This window comes from Rutilus rutilus, assembly GCF_951802725.1.
Source record: "Rutilus rutilus genome assembly, chromosome: 10".
In the NCBI taxonomy this organism is placed as follows: domain Eukaryota; kingdom Metazoa; phylum Chordata; class Actinopteri; order Cypriniformes; family Leuciscidae; genus Rutilus; species Rutilus rutilus.
Genome location: NC_140215.1, coordinates 8,919,698 through 8,939,406, shown reverse-complemented (window position 1 = coordinate 8,939,406; position 19,709 = coordinate 8,919,698). Strand labels below are relative to the sequence as shown.

The 19,709-nt window shown below is 36.0% G+C and overlaps 1 protein-coding gene across 1 annotated transcript in view; it reads right to left on the bottom strand.

Moving 5' to 3' along the window:
- Positions 1-216: 216 nt before the first annotated feature.
- wdr75 (WD repeat domain 75) overlaps positions 217-19,709 on the bottom strand; it is a 23,786-nt gene continuing 4,293 nt past the window's right edge. Inside the window, exons 6-22 of the mRNA XM_084420604.1 lie at positions 16,506-16,630; positions 14,648-14,718; positions 12,945-13,061; positions 12,760-12,848; positions 12,497-12,655; positions 10,780-10,839; positions 10,584-10,699; positions 10,143-10,318; positions 8,825-8,976; positions 8,520-8,700; positions 6,068-6,162; positions 5,462-5,557; positions 4,378-4,547; positions 3,910-3,969; positions 3,672-3,815; positions 1,069-1,160; positions 217-894 (exon numbers count right to left, since the gene is read on the bottom strand). Of these exons, the coding sequence (XP_084276730.1) occupies positions 675-894; positions 1,069-1,160; positions 3,672-3,815; positions 3,910-3,969; positions 4,378-4,547; positions 5,462-5,557; positions 6,068-6,162; positions 8,520-8,700; positions 8,825-8,976; positions 10,143-10,318; positions 10,584-10,699; positions 10,780-10,839; positions 12,497-12,655; positions 12,760-12,848; positions 12,945-13,061; positions 14,648-14,718; positions 16,506-16,630 (2,123 nt within the window). The 3' untranslated portion in view covers positions 217-674. The remainder of the gene's footprint in view (positions 895-1,068; positions 1,161-3,671; positions 3,816-3,909; positions 3,970-4,377; positions 4,548-5,461; positions 5,558-6,067; positions 6,163-8,519; positions 8,701-8,824; positions 8,977-10,142; positions 10,319-10,583; positions 10,700-10,779; positions 10,840-12,496; positions 12,656-12,759; positions 12,849-12,944; positions 13,062-14,647; positions 14,719-16,505; positions 16,631-19,709) is intronic.

Below are 19,709 nucleotides of genomic sequence, written 5' to 3'. Positions count from 1 at the left end.
AACTAAAAATTCGACTTTGCTTGAACTAGAAATCAAGACATGGGTAAGAGATAAGATACTCTCCTTAGAGATTCAAAAAGAAATGTGCACGTGTGAAATACCCTGTGTCCTGAGCTATTCATTTTATACAATATCAGTCCTAAAAAGGTATATCACAACCATGACCTTTGATACATTTCCTGGAAAGCAGTTCTAATATATAGGCGTTAACATTCGTTTACCTTGTCTGTAGTTCACATTAGTACACAGAGAAAAAAAACAAAAACAGGATTGAAGTAAATGAGGTGTTACCAACACATGACCGGCTAACATTTGACCAAAACCACTCATAAACCATTAAAACAGAACAGTCGAAGCACTTTTTGACCAATATTTGTTGACCAGAAAGTTATAAAATCAATGCACAAATAGACCAAAATACATTTTTCATAGCACATTGTTCAAAAAGTCCTTTATAAATTAATGTTAATGAAAATGGGATGAACATTACACTAACATTCAGAATTATAAAATAGTATTGTCCTTTTTGTTCCAAAAAGAATCACTGATCAAATCCCAAGTGGGCTGCTGCAATCCGAATAAACAACTGCTAACCAACCACCATTCTGGGTTTGAAGAAAGTTGGGAAGAATTTAAAAAAAAAAACACATTAACAGGATCATGAATTTGCTTCATCATGGTTTGGAGACAATGAGGCCAGTCATCCAGCTAAAGTCAGTCTTTCTGACCCTCTTCAGTTCCCTCTCTTGTGCTTTAGAAAGTTTTGGCGTCACCTCATCCACTGAACCCTGAGCCCTGAGCTCCTGCTGACTATCACGGGTCTCCATTTCCCCCTCAGAGTCCTCTTCCTCTTTCTCACTGTCCATTTCCTGCTCCGAAGACTCCATTTCCTCTCTGTGATCATGTAAACAAAAGCAAAAATATAAAGTGAATGTGCTTGTAGTACAGGTCACCTCAGGAAAAAAAGGAGAAGGGAAACTGAGAAATAGTCATGTTTACTGCGGTTAACTTTCAGAGAAGACAAATATTCATAAATATCCATTGTGCATGTCCAGAGGGGGGTCTTACCGGACTCCGGTGTTGGAGATCAGGAGGGAATTGACAAACATTGAGCACAGGACTGAAGCAGCAGGTAGAACATGAGCTGGTGTGTGTAACAACTAAAAAAAATCAAATAAAAAAAAGATCAGAGGATGTAACAAGAACTAAATACTTAAATATCCATTTTTCCATTCCCACCACATGGCTTGAAATTATGGCTGGGTGATATTGAATACTGATGAAATAAAGCAATATTGTGACAAGTGTGATTGATTTCTATGCATGTTTTGGCCATATTTTGATTTTAATATAATATATGTAATGGCAAAGCTGAATCAGAAATCAATCTAATATGCTGATTTGGTGCTCAAAAAACAATTTTCATTATTAGCTTTGGGGAAACCATGATACACTTCTCACAACTCTTTGAATAGAAAGTTCAAAAGAACAGCATTTATTTAAAATCGATTGTCACAGTGTCTTTACCTTCATTTTTTATCAATTTATTCAGAGTCCTTGCTAAATAAAAGTACTAATTTTATTCAAACAGTATATAATAATACATTAGAGCTAAAAGATCGCAATCTTGATTCAAACACCCACACGATCTCATTCCTAATTGACCACGATTCAGCTATGTCTATTAAACCTTTGACAAAATCACATTCAGAACATTCAGATCTGTGTTCGTGCCACTGATCTTTAAAAATGACATTTGACATATAAAATGTCATTTATATAGATCAGTCTCATATAGAACAGTCTTTTCAACCACACAGTATCATTATTTCTGTCTTACAAATATTCAAATGATCATAGAAGTATTGGGATATAGTTCGGATATAAACACTGATGTCTACAGTAACGTTCAAAACATAGCAAATCATCTTTTGGAAGTAACTTGGCGCTTCAAATAACAATTGTATCAGTAACATTGTTACGCCAGTAGGTGGCGACAATTTTGCTGTCCATGGAGTCCGATGACGACGACTTCGAATTCGATTTCTCCACAGAGTCCTGTTTTTTGCTTGGCGATCCCAGCCGCCTAGTGGGATCAGTTTATGTTTGAGATTTCTTTTAACTGTGTCTTTGAAGCACAGCTTTGGCCTGCCTATGCCACGGTGGCCCTCTTTGAGCTGGGAGTAGATCATCTATTTTGGTAGTCGACTATTGTCCAGTCTGCTCAGATGGCCAGCCCATCTCAGATTGCGCTGGATTAGTGTTTCGTAAATACTGGGTGTGTTGGTTTTATCTAGTAACTCTTTGTTGGATATATGGTGCCACCATTTAATGTAGGGCTGGGCGATATGGCCCAAAAAAATGATCACGATCATTTTTTTATATCAGTCGATATCGATAATTAATCACAATAAATGTCACATTTTTATTTCTTTCAAGTTTAAAGGCAGATTTTTGCTCCTAAGTGAAAGTCGTAGAAATCAGAGCGTTAATTGTGGGTTTTAAACTACTCTTTATTGTCAGAACATATCAGGACAAACACTTGCCAAACAGGTGAACATTTCACAAATCTGAGGTAGAACATTCAACATGTCATTTTTCCTTAAAATAAATATCTTTATTGGAAAATGGATTTGTGGTCTGTGGTCAAATGAACCATTGGTCATCCAGTATCATACATTTAGATCATGATAACCACAGATAAAACCAGGCATAGCCTATAGCACCTCACTATCATGGCAAAATGTAACTTTATGGTTTCTATGGTATTTGTATGAAAAACAGTAGCATAAATACATTATTAAATACTGTAATTATATCCCATTAATCCTTTAATACATTGTCTACATTAATAATATAATACAATTCAATATGTAAATCCCACATTTCATGGTGCAGTTAATATTACTAGGCTAACGTTACAGTAAATCCATGGTAAATGATGGTAATTTGTTGACGGAAAAGCCTTCTGACTGTATCGTTGCGCACAGGGTTTCTCCTGTTTGTCAGCGCTGTTTCATCTGCCTTTAAACTGGTTTAAATCACGGAGACATTTGTGTTCTTCGTTGAATTCAAGCGCTTCTCACTGGATCTCGTGACCTTGACCGAGACCGATCAGAGTAAACGCATCGGCTCTAGTGAGCTCGCGCTGGCTGCGCTGCCGTTTGGACTTTGAGCCGAGCGGATAAATGGTCCGTGTGGCGCGCGGTTCAAATGAGTTTCGTTCCGCTTTTGGCGCATAAACATTATCGAACTCTTGATATCGTTTTATCGAGAAAAATTATATCGCGATAATTATCGTTTTATCGCCCAGCCCTAATTTAATGCCTAGAATTTGTCTCAAGTGTCTCATCATGTAGGCATTGAGGTTGAGGCAAGTGACAAAAAAATGATTTCATTGCATCATTTAAAAACGCTGATTCATCCAGTAATGAAGCAAGTGAAGTATTTATGAGTGAGCCATTGAATCATTAATTCAAACCGATATAAAAAAAAAAGTTCAAATTAATAAAACATTTTAAATAGACTGCAGCAATTAACATTTTGTCACAACCTCTAGTCTAGATGACATGTTATTTTGTTTAGTTTGTTCAGAATCGTGATAAATTTTTTTTATATATATATATAAATAATGAATAGAGAAAACGCCTTAATGAAAACGCCCTACTTACTTCTTTGATGGAAACTGAGCCCTGTTTCTGTTGGGGTTTGTCAGCCGCTGGATGGGATGGTGTGTTGAGTTTCTGCTGCTGCTGTCTGTGTTTGCCCAACAGCAGGTAAAATGGAGTTACAGCAACGCTGTCGTCAATGACAAGCTGTACCAACGAGACACATGAAAAGTTACTTTGGGGGCTCACAAAATAAATGAGCATAAAGGCAGAGTAAAAAAAAAACTAAAAAAGACTGTACCCGTTTACTTGATGACAACATTCTGTCCTCCTCTGTTACCATGCTGAAGGTCAATAAATCCTGATAATTTAACACAGTTCATTTTAGTTAAATGTCAGGACACAATATGCACAGTATAACACTAAATCACATTTACACTGTACCCATACTTTTCCATGACTTGCCAGTGATATAATTTATATAAATATAATATTGATTTATTATAATAAATATAATTTATAACACATTTAATAATTTGATAATTAAAAATAGTTTTCTACGTAACTTAAGTTCAAATTAAAGATTTAGTTAATGTTCACATATTATCCAGGTCTTAAAAACAAGATTTAAAAAAATCCATGTTTTCCACTGCTGTGGGAACCCTTCATCTAAATCTGAAGAAAAAAATGTTGATTAAAAAAAAAATGACACTAACGAACTGTCCTACAGTTATGTTTACATGCGTGTTCAGAATTATCACTGAAGTACCATGTTTTGGGTGAGGAAGTACAGTTGAGATCCGTTGAGCCACTGACAACTTTCGTCACATCCATTCAACGGCTCCTCTCGAGGAACAAAAATGGCATGATGTACCTTCTCTGAACACACTTTCTCATGGGTGAACAGAGGCAACGGCTCGCTGGGTTTGAAAACAAACACTGTACAGAGACCAGAGGACACATTAAAAGCAGCTTGTGAATAAGTCTGAATGACTATTATTATGAAAGAAACCAAAAGCGTCAATCATAAATACACACTACTGCCAAGGCCAAGTACACACTGTAAAGTTTCAAGAGTGACAACCGCATTTAAATGCAGTTCTGTAAAATACAGTTCTGTATGTGTACGGAACAAGACTCGCTCCCACAACCACGATGATTGGCATCGTGGTAAAAATAGCAACGTACTGGCATCTCTGGTGTGTTTGGTAACCGCTATTCTGACCAAAGAAATATTACAGTGACAAAAGACTCGTTATGTTCAGCAATCTTAACTAAAGCACAGTTGCGAAGGCGTCTGCTTCACGCTCTTGCAGTGTTGCCATGTCCACTTATTATAAGCGTTTTTAGGGATGGTGTTTAAACTTGCTCATAAAGCGATGGAGTTTACGTAGTCAGCAGGTGCAGGTCACGATACTTTGGCCTTATTTTCAACAAAGCATTTGGATGTATTTCGGTTTATTGTGGGCTTGTTCTTGTTTGCTGTTTTTCTAGAAAGATCTGGCAACACGAATGAGTCCAGGCTGATTTCTTGCAATGCACAAAGAAGAGAGAAACATTTCTGATCCATGTTAAAATACCTCTAACAACTAGCTGTTCAGTTCAGTTCACTGCGTAGAATTTTTGTAAATGCCTTTGTCACTACCTGCATTTTTTGAGAGTTAATTCGGCTGTAGAATGCGGTTGTCACTCCTGTAAATTACTGAACTGTGTGTGTACAAAACAGGATTAAGCACTTAAAGGTGAATTGACAACCGAATTTAGTTGCAGTGTGTACGTGGCCCAAGTGTATTGCTAACCAAACACTGAGGAGATGAAGAATGTCAAGAAGCAAGGACCTTTCAAACACTTACGGTCTGTATGTTTAGACTGGTATGAAAAGGCAGCCACATTTTCTGACAAGGGGTCCGGCTGCAGCTTGGAAACTTCCAAAGATGTGCTCCATTCCACTGTGAGAAAGAGATTTGACATTGAGTAAATCTGACCATGCAAAACCAAACAGTGAAAAAAAAAAAACAGACTGAACAAGCCTGGTAAGACAGAGGTTCACCCAAAAATATTTACTCGCTTTCATGTTTCAAACCTGTAAACTGTTTTTTTTATTTTTATGTTTATAGTAACCAAGGGCTATCAAGCTCCTAAATGGACCAAAAAGCCCATGAAAGTACCATAAAAAGCAGTTCATATGACAGATTCAAAATGGAGCTTGACAGACAATTTTGCTGTGAAATGTCATTATATGAAAAAAGAGATGCTTTAAATTTCTCTTTTTGTGTCTTGCAGAAAAAAAAGGAAGAAAAAACAAAAAGAGTCTACAGATTGTTTCGAACAACTTGAGTGTGAGTACATAAAAGGCAATGTTCATTTTTGGCTGAACTATCCCTTTAAGCTGGCTCGTTCAACCGATGCCTCATAGCAAAATTTCAAAAGCAACTGAACCAATATTAATGACCACTTACATGCACAAGTGAGGAGATTCCAGCAGCAGAGAAGGTTCTTGGTGGTGGTGCCAAGCAGATATTTGGAGCAGCTTAATCGGCCGAAACAAAGGTCCCTAGTGGATCAAAGTAGCTGCCATTAGTCGGTTTCACCAATTCAAAGACCACCAGGATCAGAAAGGCTCATGTCACTTACATATTTCATCAGATTAGTCTCAGTGCATGATAATCAGTTGCCTTACTGTTAATCAGAAACTGTGATAGGACAGCAACGAACAAAACATTAACAATAAATATGACTGACTTCTTACAATTGTATCCAAGTCTACAAATAAACAAAAAGACTCACTTTTTTGTGGGATAATAAAGATCAAACATGATGCAAAGCTGCTCACAACTTGATGGTTTTAACAAAGTGTGAGAGGATTGGAAATACTGTACAAAGCCGATTTAGCACTCGCTGACATTCTGAATTATTATATATATATATATATATATATATATATATATATATATATATATTCACCTTCTATGCTTCATAATACACAATACAGTAAAATACTGTATAAACTACCTTTAAAGAATAGTTTACCCAAAAAGTGAAAATTCTGTCATCATGTTGTCATATGACAAATGGAAACATTTTCCACAGTACTGTTCATGTTTTTCAAGCAATTACAAAAAAGCACAAACTCAAATGAGTCCGATTAGTGAACCAGTCATTTACAACAGTTTTGTGAACTGGGTTAACAAGTTCTCTGGAAAAATCTGACTTGAACAATTCATTCACAAAAGAGACATTGCTAGTTTTCTTATCAAAGTGAATTGATAAATATTAATAAATCAAATAAATAAATCAAATTGATCAATTTCAATCTTTTCATCTCACAAAGTTATGATATGCATATAAATCTTTTTTTTATAGTGCTTTCACTTGCCTGGTAATTACACCGATGTTATGCGACTAAAACGTATTATTTCCGCTCGCGATAAATCATTCTAAAAAAACATGGCAAAGGACGTTGGTAGCTTTAGTACGTATATCGTAGCCAATGCGCCAGTCATTATTTTTAATCGAAAGAGACGTATGAGTGCTATCCAAGCATTAGCGGCCGCGTATGAGGTGTTTCTCCCTCCTATCTGCTTCGAGGTCTTGACAAATTGAGGCATTTTATAATATAACGTAATTCTTTTATTTTTGATGAGTTCAATAAAGAACTGTCTCGTCTCCTGTCCAAACATACCACGTCATTTTAAAGAATGATCGACTTTTACGTACGCCAGGTGACCTGTAAATGCAAAAAAAAAAACAGTTTCCACTGCAGTTTTGCAAAATATTCCTTTTTCGAATTGCCTGAAAAACCACCTCATGCAAGTGAATTTTGTGAAATCTGGGTGATTTTTGCTAAATTGCCACGTTTACACAATTTGCGCAATTTGAAGGGTCACAGGAAAACGCAGCAACCGTAAAAGCATGATAAAAGGAACCGATGCATTCTGCATGTGTATCACAAAGAAACTTGAACCAAATTACGGATTTTTCATTGTTTGGGTGAACACTTCCAAGACCAATTTACTTGTGTTGTCATGATACTTGAATTTCTAACTTCGGTACAATAGCTTGAAAAAGATTGTTATTCAATACATTTTTGAAACCATAAGGAAAAATTGCCACAACAATAAAGGGATAGTTCACCCAAAAATCTCATTTACTCACCCTTATTGCATCCAAGACATATATGACTGACTTGCTTTAGATAAACACAAACCAAGATTTTTAGGAAAATAACCCATCTCTGTGAGTCAAACAAGCAGAAGCCATTCAATGGTATTATATAGACTGGATTATTTGCCTAAAAAAAAAAAACCTTTGTTTATCTGAAGAAAGAAAGTCATATATGTTGAGGATAGCATGAGGGTGAGTAAATGAGAGACTTTTCATTTTTGGGTGAACTCTCTCTTTAAGGGTATAAATTCTTTACTTTTGCTTTCTTATCAACTGAATCCATGTTGTCTGAGAAAAGAGCAAGAAAGCACATCTTGTATCGGTGCATCGACACTGTGGAAAATTAGAATTTAAAACCATTTTAAATTTCAGTATCGATATGTATCAAAAAATCTAGTGTGATGCAGGGAGAAAAGGAAGAACTGAGAACAGTTGACAAAGAATGTCATGCACTTGAGCTGAACTTAATGAACTTCCTTTTTATTTTAAAAGAACGACAGTGAAACTGTGTCCCTGGTGACCCTGCAGAGGTTGGCTTGCACCCAACTCCTTAAGCAGGACTGAATCCCCAGTCTGTCTGGCCAGCATCTAAAACTTCATTGGTAAGTTACTACCATTGAAACTGTGCGGACAGCCTGAAATGAGCTCAGTGAATGCAACCAACTGCTCTGAATGGGATACACCTCTAAACCACACCAGAAAGAGTTTAGACTGGCTGATTTGAAGACAGGGAACATCTAGTACCACCTTATTTGTCCAGGTGGTTGGCAGAGGGTGGTGAGCAGCTCCCAGGTGTCCGGGCTCCATATGGTGACCACTTCTTGGAAGCTCACCGCCAGGAGAGAGCTATCGGCCGAGAAAGTGCAGTTGCTGGGCTTTAAGTTATGGTAGCTTCCCACAAAATCACATGACCAGAAGTTCTGGTCCTCTAAAACACAAATGGAAATGTTGCGGTGAGACAGGTATGTCTGGATTCAGACTCATGATCTTTGGTGTTGGACTTCTCAAGCCAACATTAACACCTTTGCAAACATCTGGAGGGTTTGACTCACGTTGAGTGTCTGCGTCACCATCCTGACACCATGCTTTGAACTGGCTGTCTTCTGCTGTGGTCACCAGCATGGTGGTCTCCTCAGAAGAGCTGAAGCACATGGAAATAATCCGATCCGTGTGGGCGGCAGAGATGCTAGTGTTCAGTACGAAGCTAATGGGACAGAACAATACACAATTACAGTCCAGAAATAAAGTCTGTTTAGAAATATGAAAATTTCTATACTACTGTTCAAAAGTCAGTTTCTTATATATATATATATATATATATATATATATATATATATATTAAAAAACTTTAATAAAAAACAACAACAACTTTAATTCCACAAGGACTTATTAAATTGATCAAAAGAGACAGTTAAGACAGATTTCTATTTCAAATAAATGAAACTTTTTCAGGATTCTTTGATTCATTAATCAAGGTTTCCAGTTAAATATTAAAATCAACACAATTGTGTTCAACATTGATAATAATAAAAAAATGTTTCTTGAGCACCAAATCAGCATATTAGAATGATTTCTATAGTAAGACTATAAGAAGTAAGTACTAAGAGTAATAACTGATGGAAATTCAGCTTTAACATCACAGGAATAAATAACACTAAATATATTCAATTAGAAAACAGTTATTTTAAATTGTTAAATTTCAGATCAAGTCAATGCAGCCTTGGTGAGCATAAGCGACTTAATGTTCGAAAACTTAGAAATAAATAATAATCTCCGACCCCATATTTTTGAATAGTGGCCTATAAAATATATACATTTTTGCCACTGCTGGCAAAATGTTCTTTGGCAAACCTGCAGAAATATACATGTCTAAAAGCTAAAAATAATAATGAAGTAATTCTAATAAACAAGAAAATGTATAAACAATTAATAAACAAAGTCATGGTTTATGTGATATTTTGGGATTTAGGAGCACCTAAATATTTGACTGTTCTTATAACAGTTAAATAGAAAGTGATTTACGTGGTTTACGTTATTTACGCTGTTGAATGTATTCTTGAACACCTCTTGTTGGCCATTGCATTCACGCACTCAACATACATGTCTCTGATTGGCCATTGTGTTCACGCGCTCAACATATATGTCTCTGACTGGCCATTGTGTTCATGCGCTCAACATATATGTCTCTGATTGGCCATTGTGTTCACGTGTTCAACAAATATGTCTCTGATTGGCCATTGTGTTCACGCACTCTCTACATGTATGTATGTTACGTTAAATTGAACAGCGCTCAAAATGCTAGAGGGAAATGCTGGTATCGTCATATTTAAAAAAAAAATTGACAACACTATTCCATGCTAGCATGAATACCTTTGCGTTGTCTCATCGAAAGCCCACAGTTTGAGAAAAAACTCAAGATCTGAGGATTCTCGTCCCCTTTCCTCCACTGTAGCAAGCCAGGACCCTTTTACGTCAAAGACAGCCTTTACCACCTCAAACTGATCCAGACCTGCTTCATAAATATATTCTTGCTGCACTATGTCCAGCTGTGAATACAACAAAAAGACAGTTATGCACACATTTATCCAAAAAAAAAAAAAAATATATATATATATATATAACAAAAAAAAACATGAAAAGGGGCCCACATATCATGTGATTTCACCTGACATGTTCTTGCAACAGTCAATGACCCGTGTCAGCAGAACGCTCAACTAATATGTCATGTGAAAACACATTTTCCAAAACATACTTCCCCATATACATGAGAAAATTTAGGCTTTATCATATGATCGACAGTCTTAGACTCACATTGTAGAGATGCTTGTCACGTAGCAGGGAGTAGAACTGCAGATGACCCGGTTTCCCATTCAGCACTAAAGCTTTACTGTGTGGATCAATCATTAGATCAGTCAAAACGCTGTCACCTGAAAGCATCGGAAGGAATAAACTTTTACTGCCATAGTTGTGAAGTCCAAACGGTTCGTGCAAATGAGACTTTACAAACCTGTGACTAAACCCTGAATCAATCCAGACACTTTGAAGTTGCCCTCGATAACTGTGATCTCTGAGGAGGAAGAGAAGGAAAATGACAACCCAGAAAGCAGTGCAAAATTATACCATACTGAAATATGTGGCCATAGACTGACTCGAACTGTGCATTTCACGAAATCCCCAGGTTGTAATTCATCCATAAAACAATAGAAGAAAAAAAAATACATTGCATAAAGCAAGTGAGGCCATTTAGTTTTTTTGAAATGCAACATAATATTTAATAACAATTTCTGCCCAAATTCTCATTAGCTAAATTAGTGTTTTAATCAAGTGTGATGTTACAATATTATATAATAAACAGCCAATCAGGAAGAGAACGATTTTTTAAATGCTTTTGAAAGAAGTTTCTTATGCTCACAACAGCTGCATTTATTTCATCTTTAAGGCCGGCACACACCAAGCCGACGTCAAAGAACTAGCGGCGACGAAAGCTGACTGTGTTGCCGCCTTTCAAAAAAAAAGCTGCGCTTGAACACACCAAAAAGACTAAAGGTGACTGTCAACTAGCATGTGCGTTCTGCACCTGCGTATAAGTAAATATCTGTCTGTATCAGCCGGTATCAATGGCCTTTTTCAGTCATTGTAAAACAGAAACTAAGACTGCAGATATACAAAGCGTAACCAAAGCAGCGTTTGCTTAGCATTTTGAATATCAATCACGCTGATCACTTTCTTCATTCTATTCGGCTCATGTAATCACGAAAATATTCGTGCATTCGAATGCTCAGGTAAGATGACGTAAAACTTTATTCAGTGCACGGCAAAGTTTCACACGACTACCATCACCGTCACCTGCACAGAACAGTGCACTGCTCATGCGCTAAAAGCGAAATAACTTGATTGCTTTGTTTATATTTTTGTGGCATATTTTCTTACCGTGAAATCTAATTGGGCCAAAACAGTATCAATTACAATACCATGTAAAAGTTTGAGGTAATTAACATTTAATTGAATTTTTATTTTATTTTATTCAACAAGGATACATTAAATTGATCAAAAGTGACAGTAAAGACATTTAAAATGTTACAAAAGTTTTCTACGTCAAATAAAAGCTGTTCTTTTGAAATTTCTATTCATCAAAGATCAAATGATATCTGAAGGATAACACACCAAGCCGACGGTCGGCTGTCGGGCAATATCAGGCTGTTTTTGAGCGTCGGTCGTCTTCGTTTTTCCTTGTGTTCCGCACTGTTGGCTCTAGTCAGCTAGTTTTTTGGCTGAATCATCAACTTGAATCGGCGACGGTGAGAAAGTGATGAAAGCGAGCAAAGCCAAGACCATACAGACAGAAGGCTGTTCTTGTTAACATGTTATTTCCCCTCTACACTGTTCATTACGGCACAAGGTGCTTCTACACTGTTGAATACGGCACGGTGTGCCTGAGGGTTAAAGCTAGTTAGAACAAAACCTATTTTGCTGAATTTTTTCCATATATTTTTCCCCAAGTAGAAATGCAGTAATAAATCAATTTAAATCAAAATTAGGACAGTACAATAAAAACCACAATGTACAATTATTTACCTTTTTTTTTTTGCATTATGTTATTGACATGGGGGATTTATCATAATAATGTCACAATGAATAAAAATAGACTGTCCTTATGCAAAACAATATTCTTTAAATCGTTTAGAGTGAAATTTGTGAAATACAGCCCAAAGCTGAAGACTTACTGTTGTCTGAATGGGAGACACAAAACAACTGCCCATCAGGTGATCCAGATACATGTAAAATGGATCCTCCGAGACGGGGCAAGACATCTTTTTTGCTGCCTCCCCCACACTGCCACTTGACAAGCACCGACTCAATGCCTCCACTCAGCAGATTAGTGCCTGTAGAGACAATAACAGTTGTGTTTTCTCAGATGGGGACTCTAACACACATTTAACACAGCAGAAGAGGTGAGAAAGTGTGAAATACACCCAAAACCACCCACCTTCTGGAGTAAAACACAAAGTGTTTACAGCATTGTGATGCCAGTGCAGGGTGGAATATGTATACTCCTTTTTGTGATTGAAGTTTCTCCTGTAGCAAAAACAAAGCAAGTTAAATCAAACCTCCAATTCTGATCATGTGACCTGCATATGAACTAAAACACTGGACGGTGAACTCTGGCCTTACCAGAGGCGAATCTTTCCATCTTCATGACCGGTGGCGATGCAGTCGTCTGTGGGGTTACAGGCTATGCATGTGAATGCATTTTTGCCTCCTTTCTTATCTGTGGCTTTTAGATAGAAACTACAAAGAGGAAAAAAAAATTACTTTAAAAGGAACAGTTCACCCAAAAATAAAACTTGTCGGTAACACTTTAGTTTAGGATCCAATTCTCACTATTAACTACTAGCTTATTAGCATGCATATTACTAGGATATTGGCTGTTTATTAGTACTTATAAAGCACATATTAATGCCTTATTCTGCATGACCATATTCTACATCCTTACTACCTTTCTATTAATGACCAGTAATTAGGAGCTTGAGGCAAAAGTCGTAGTTAATAGTGAGAATTGTACCCTAATCTAAAGTGTGACCAAATTGTCATTTACACTTATTGCCCCAATTACTTAAAGGTATAGCGGAGATTTTCTTTTTCCGGGTGGATCATCAAGACTATTGGTCCTCCTAAGTGTCAATCATTCTGGTGATATGTTTACGTAAGGCCGTCGTACGTGCACACGATTCAGTGCGCTCAAAACACAGGTTGGGCTTCCCACTGATGCATCAGTCGCGAAGTTTCTACTTGACAGGTAAAGTTTGGCATGCTATTTGGAGAAATCCATTTAAAATCACTGCTAGTAAAAGTTAATGTAAGCTATGATTAGCTCGTGCATGCTCTCTCGTGCGCACGTTTAATAGGCGTTCCCTCTCGGGAGCAGGTAGAGTGTTGCGCATGTGCATTTTTTCAAAAAATGGAAAAGGCGGTTCTTTTCTAAAATTCTGGAAAATCCTCCGCTATACCTTTAACTTCTTTCATTTAACACAAATATTTTTTTTTTTAAAGAATATCCATGTAATGAAAGCGAAAGAGGACGGATGCTGTCGAGCCATATGTCATTAAGTCATTATTCCCTGATGCATCCACACACAAATATGGTACTTTAAGTAAAAATCTACGGATATTACCTTTATGACCAGTACAAATACAGATTTTTCTGTTTAATTGTCCAACAACCAATGACAAATAAATGACAATAACGAGATAATATTAATTGTTTTATTATACACTACTACTAATAACTAATTATAATCATCGATATCTTTATTTTGAGATTTGTTTTAAGCAACACATTTTTTACTTCATTTTTACACAATTTATTTCACACTTTTCAAAATTGTATTATCTATCCATATTATCAATAAGTGTTTATTTGTATAGCACTTTTCACAATACATAGAATTTGCAAGCAGCCTTACAGAGCTATAGGTGTTGTAAGTTACTTATAAATATGTAAATATGTTACTTCACCTATGAAATCAGTTGCTGAGTGCTTGTTCTATAAAAACCAACTGGATGGTGTGACAAACTGCAAAGTGTGAATATCAGTAATACCTTTAGTGTTCAATTGAAGAAAGTCATTCAGTTTTGAAATGACATGAGAGTAAGTAAATGACCATTTTCATTTTGAGGAGAACTATTTCTATAAGGTGGTGTTGTCTCAACTTTGTTGTTTTCACACAAAAAAAAGTGGTGGTATTTGAAAAACCAACAGAAGGGCCAAAACACGTGTCATGTGTTCCCTAAGGCCAGTAAATAAGCAGTGCGGTTGGACATGTTCTTACATGTTCTGACCTTAAAAAGGCTATTCAGGATACAGTGGTCATTACCTGTATGTCTTCTGCTTCCTGAAGAAATAAACATCAAGTTGCAGGTTCCTGGCAAATGCTATGTATTCCCCCTAAAAAAAAAAACGCAATGTTAAAGAAACGACTGATTCTCTCGAGCTAACTGGAAGGTTGCTGGTCAGTTTTGAAATTCAAGCCTTGAGCTTGAAGAAGTGTACAGGTCTTTCTTATTTGTACATCACCACAAATAAGCTTGAGATTGAGAAGTCATGATGTGTAGTGGCTTTATCAAAACAACTAGTAAAGCTGCAATAGGGTTGCACACGGTACTCGGTCTACAAAAATAACACCAGGATGTGCCACGATAATTAACCTACAGGGGGTTTCAACCATGTTTACTTATCCACAGCAACCCTCTTACACGGGCAATGACTGTGCAGGATGTAGACGGATTTATCCATTACAAGCTGAGCAGGTATGACATAGTCTTCACCCAGAGCAACCTTCACACGGCCAGACGTGAACTAATGTTTAATATTACATCATAATAATAATAAAACACAGGCTCGCCTCGAGGGAGATGTTAATACAGATTTTTGTGATTAGTCTGTACTATTGGTAAAACTGTAGACTTTATTTTTAAAGATCTGTCCTCTGTTATAATTTATGACTACATCTTCATAGAAATATCCGATATTGGTTGATAGTGAATATTTTATTGTACATGCTCATTTCTCATATTTTACACTTTAGTTTACCTTTGCTGCCATTTAACTTTCACTTAAAAGTTCATCTTTAAAAAAAACGAATAAATTAATTTAATTACACTGTTAAATGTAATTAAAATGTACTGCTAAATCTAGCCTGTCAAATCTCAAAATGAATATCCATTTTTATACTGAACATTAAAATATTGTGATATCTATTTTTAGTAATTTAGTTTAATTTTTTATTTTATTTACACAAAATAGTTAATATTGGCCATAACATGAAAATAATTACTGGCTTCTCTGTATTTGGAATATCCCTAGGTTTGGACCCGGTTTACAACAGTATTTTTTATTTTTTTTTGTATCAACCAAAGCAAATCAGCTATAAATGTGGCATTAGAAAGAACTATATAAAAAACAACGGCTGTTTGTTTGTCTCTGAAGAACATATGAATATTAAAAAAAAAACTTCACTACACTCACTGTAAAACCTAATATCAAACTTACTAAATGAAGTGAGTTCATCTCAAATATTACTAAAAGTTCATTGCAATTAATAGAAAGTTATGTGAGCAAAAAAATATTATTATTATTAAGCAGAACTCAAAGTCACAGCAGAGTTTTAAGTCCCCAGCATGCTGTGGGGAGAGTAAATGTTGAAACCAAGTGTACATTTTATACGTTTTCTTCCTCAAGATTAATATAGGGTGAGATCTGTTACTATTTAATGTTCTGTTATGATGGGATTTATATATACAGTGAAGTTTCAGCTACACAAAGTATTGGAATTAAGTGTATAGTTTAAATGTATATTAAGAAATATTCTTTTCATGCTGTCATTGTGTCTTTGTTTTAATGCAAGTACAATTTTATTGGTTTGTTTTTCACATTAATAGTTTTTTACCACATAGAAAAGGACCAACACTTCAGCTACATTTTATGAATCCTAGATTTGTTCAGGATGGCATCATGTTTTTACATGGCCATGTGATGCGTCCTAAGTTTTAACATTCTGTGCCTGAAAGGCCTATCAATGTACAGTAGCCATGTACTAAAAAGACGACAAAACAGAAACCTCAAGGATGTGGTAAAAACAGAAACTTTCAAAACATTAATCAACAGGCAAAGCCTTGAAAAAATAAAATGGATGCAATAACCACCCAAAAAGACAGTAATGAGTGAGCTCTTACCCCTCGCCCAAAGGCTGTGCAGCTGGGGTTTGGGCTGATATGACTGGAAACAGCAGACAGCTCTTTGGCCTCCACCTCCTGATCTGCTGACTTGGGCAGCTGTGTGGAAACCAACTGGAAACACTCTGGACATGCAGACACACAAAGCTCAGGAAATGTACCTTCTATGCAATGGCCTTCAACTGTTTCATGCACTCTCACCTCATGAACCAATTTGTTAAGGTCCTTCTTTCGAAATCTGATTGGCTGGCTTATCTTATTAATAGTGCCCCTATTATGCCTATTCGGATATTACCTTTGACGTAGTGTGTAATAAAGCCGTTTGTGAATGTAAAAAGTCTGCAAAAGTTTCAAAGATCAAAGTGCAGGTAAATGGAGTTATTGTCTACCAAAAGAACGAACCGATTCGGAACTGCCTGAAACAAGCTGTCAGTAATTCCAGGCTTACATCCTGCTTGAACCTACGTAGGTTTGTAACAAACTTGAATAATGCCAGCCTAAGGTCTTCTTTAGCTGCCCGCGAGCAATGCCTACCACTTAGAAACGACCTGCTGAAGTCGTGCTTGTGATGGTGGTTCAGGTTGATCAGCTACTTCTCCTAGTTTCATTATCAGACTCAGGCTTGAATTGATATGGTAAAACCACTGCAATCAATTAAATTTGTATCACTGTGTATACAAGCGCTGAAATTCAGAGATGATAATGGCAATTTTGTTTCCGACACGCGCTGCAAACGGTGGACCAATCAAAACAGACTGGGACATCTCACCAATCAGAGCAGAGCAGGCTCTCAGAAAGGAGAGGTTAGAGAGACTGAATCCTTTATCGGGCCGTTTCAGACACTGTGAGAAAATTAGAACATTGTGCAAAAGTTCATTTATTTCAGTAATTCAACTTAAAAGGTGAAACTAATATATTATATAGACTCATTACATGCAAGGTGAGATATTTCAAGCCTTTATTTGTTATAATTTTTATGATTATGGCTTACAGCTTATGCAAATTAAGGTTTGCATAAGCTGTAAGCCATAATCATCAAAATTATAACAAATAAAGGCTTGAAATATCTCATCTTGCATGTAATGAGTCTATATAATATATTAGTTTCACCTTTTAAGTTGAATTACTGAAATAAATGACCTTTTGCACGATATTCAAATTTTATATGTATATTATGAGAAAATTAAAGTGTTTTTGACCTTGGATACATGTAAACCTATTGTAGAAGACCCCGAAAACAAAATTAGGAATCTTTAATATAACATTATAGGGGCACTTTAAAAACCTCTAAATCAGTCCTAATAGAAACAATGTTGTGTTTACAAGGTCTAAAAAGGACTAAAACAATAAACTCTTTGAGACAAACTAATCTTTGGATTAACTAACATTAATTCAAATTTCTCTGTTTCGCTGAGATTCGTTTGCTATAATTTGAATTAGATTTTTCACATCAGTTTATTATCGTGTAAATCAATTTCACATCGAAAAAAACGAAGTTAACTGTGGTTGCTCGCTTTACGCGTCAGTCTGGTGGTTTCTTACTGTTTAAGTGGGCAGGTATTTGAAAAAATAAGCTGCAATGTGGAGCAGAATATAATATACAGTACAGGTCAAAAGTTTGGAAACTAGGGATGCACCGATCCGATACTCAGTATCGATATCGGCTCCGATACTGCCATTTTTGGCGGATCGGGTATCGGTCAGATGAGGCCGATCCAAATCCGATATTGTGTGTATACTATTCAGTGTTATTGTTAAGCCCCACAAAAGGCACACAAACATTATAAAGCACCATACGTTTTCGTGCACAATATTATAAGTGTTCTGAAGCCATTATATAGTATAATGTGAGATATAAATTAATATTTAAGTTGTTAAATTCAAGGTAAACGTTTACCTCAGCTCCGGCTGTCAATCATTCTTCATTCAGCACTCAAACAGCGCGTCGCGTTCGGTTACGACAGTTAACACGATGAAACTCTCTCCAAGATGATTCAATGTTACTATTATTATACTTGATCTGTAGATAAAGGTCTATGGTTTCGCATAAAACAACTTTATCTTGCTGGACTTTATTGCTGTACCTTAATCATGTTACTTTCTACCGGGTGTCTGTTAGATCACAACACTGCAGTAAAGTCAGAGCACTATTTGTTCTTCACTCGCACAGTAACTGAAATTTAAAACTGTTAAAAGAAAATGCTGAATAGACTATTGCATAGATAGATACTGTATAATACACTACGCATCAATATGTATTTTCTTTGTGCTTTAAACTTTTCAATGCGGACTCGACGCGCTGCGCGCTGTGACTCATGCTGCTTCAAGCGCATCATTCTGCGCTCGGGATGAGCATAAGCGCTGTGTGCCGCACTGTATTGGAGCCTTTCATATCATAATACAGTGACGCAATGAAAGATTATCAATAGCCGTTCTTGTTCTGTCCTATCTATTATGTTGCTACCTCATTAAACAGCTGTGCTATACATTTAAAAAATGTCTCAATTTTATAGTAGGATATAAAATAATTGCTATTTTTGATTTTTATCTTGTTTTTCATGAATGTATTTTACAACAATACAAAGAGCAATGTGTAAAGTTTTACCAGATTTAGTGTTACACATATTGTCTCTAATTTGTTCCCCACTAAAAGGGTTTTTTTTTTTTTTTTTTTTTTTACAAAATGTTCAGATTTTATACAATTATTGTGCACTCGTGATTTTTCTAGACTAAATTTTACTGCTGAATTATACACTAATCTAGTTTATAATAGCATTTATGTCAGATTATGATCATATCTTTTTTGTTGTTGTATTTATTTTTTTCAGTTCTTATTATCAGTTCAACACAGAGTTATAGAAATTCTACTTGATAAAAAAAAAAACTGCGCTGGTATCGGTACGGATCGGTATCGGCCGATACTCAGAATTTTTGGTATCGGATCGGATCGGTTCTGAAAAAATGGTATCGTTGCATCCCTATTGGAAACGTTACATTTTTTTATATTTTTGAAAGAAGTCTCTAATGCTTATCAAGGCTGCGTTTATTTGATAAAAAATACAGAAGAAAAAAAAAACAGTAATATTGTGAAATATTATTACAACTTAAAATAATAGTTTTCTATTTGAATATACTTAAAAAAATAATTTATTCCTGTGATGCAAAGCTGAATTTTCAGCATCATTACTCCAGTCTTCAGTGTCA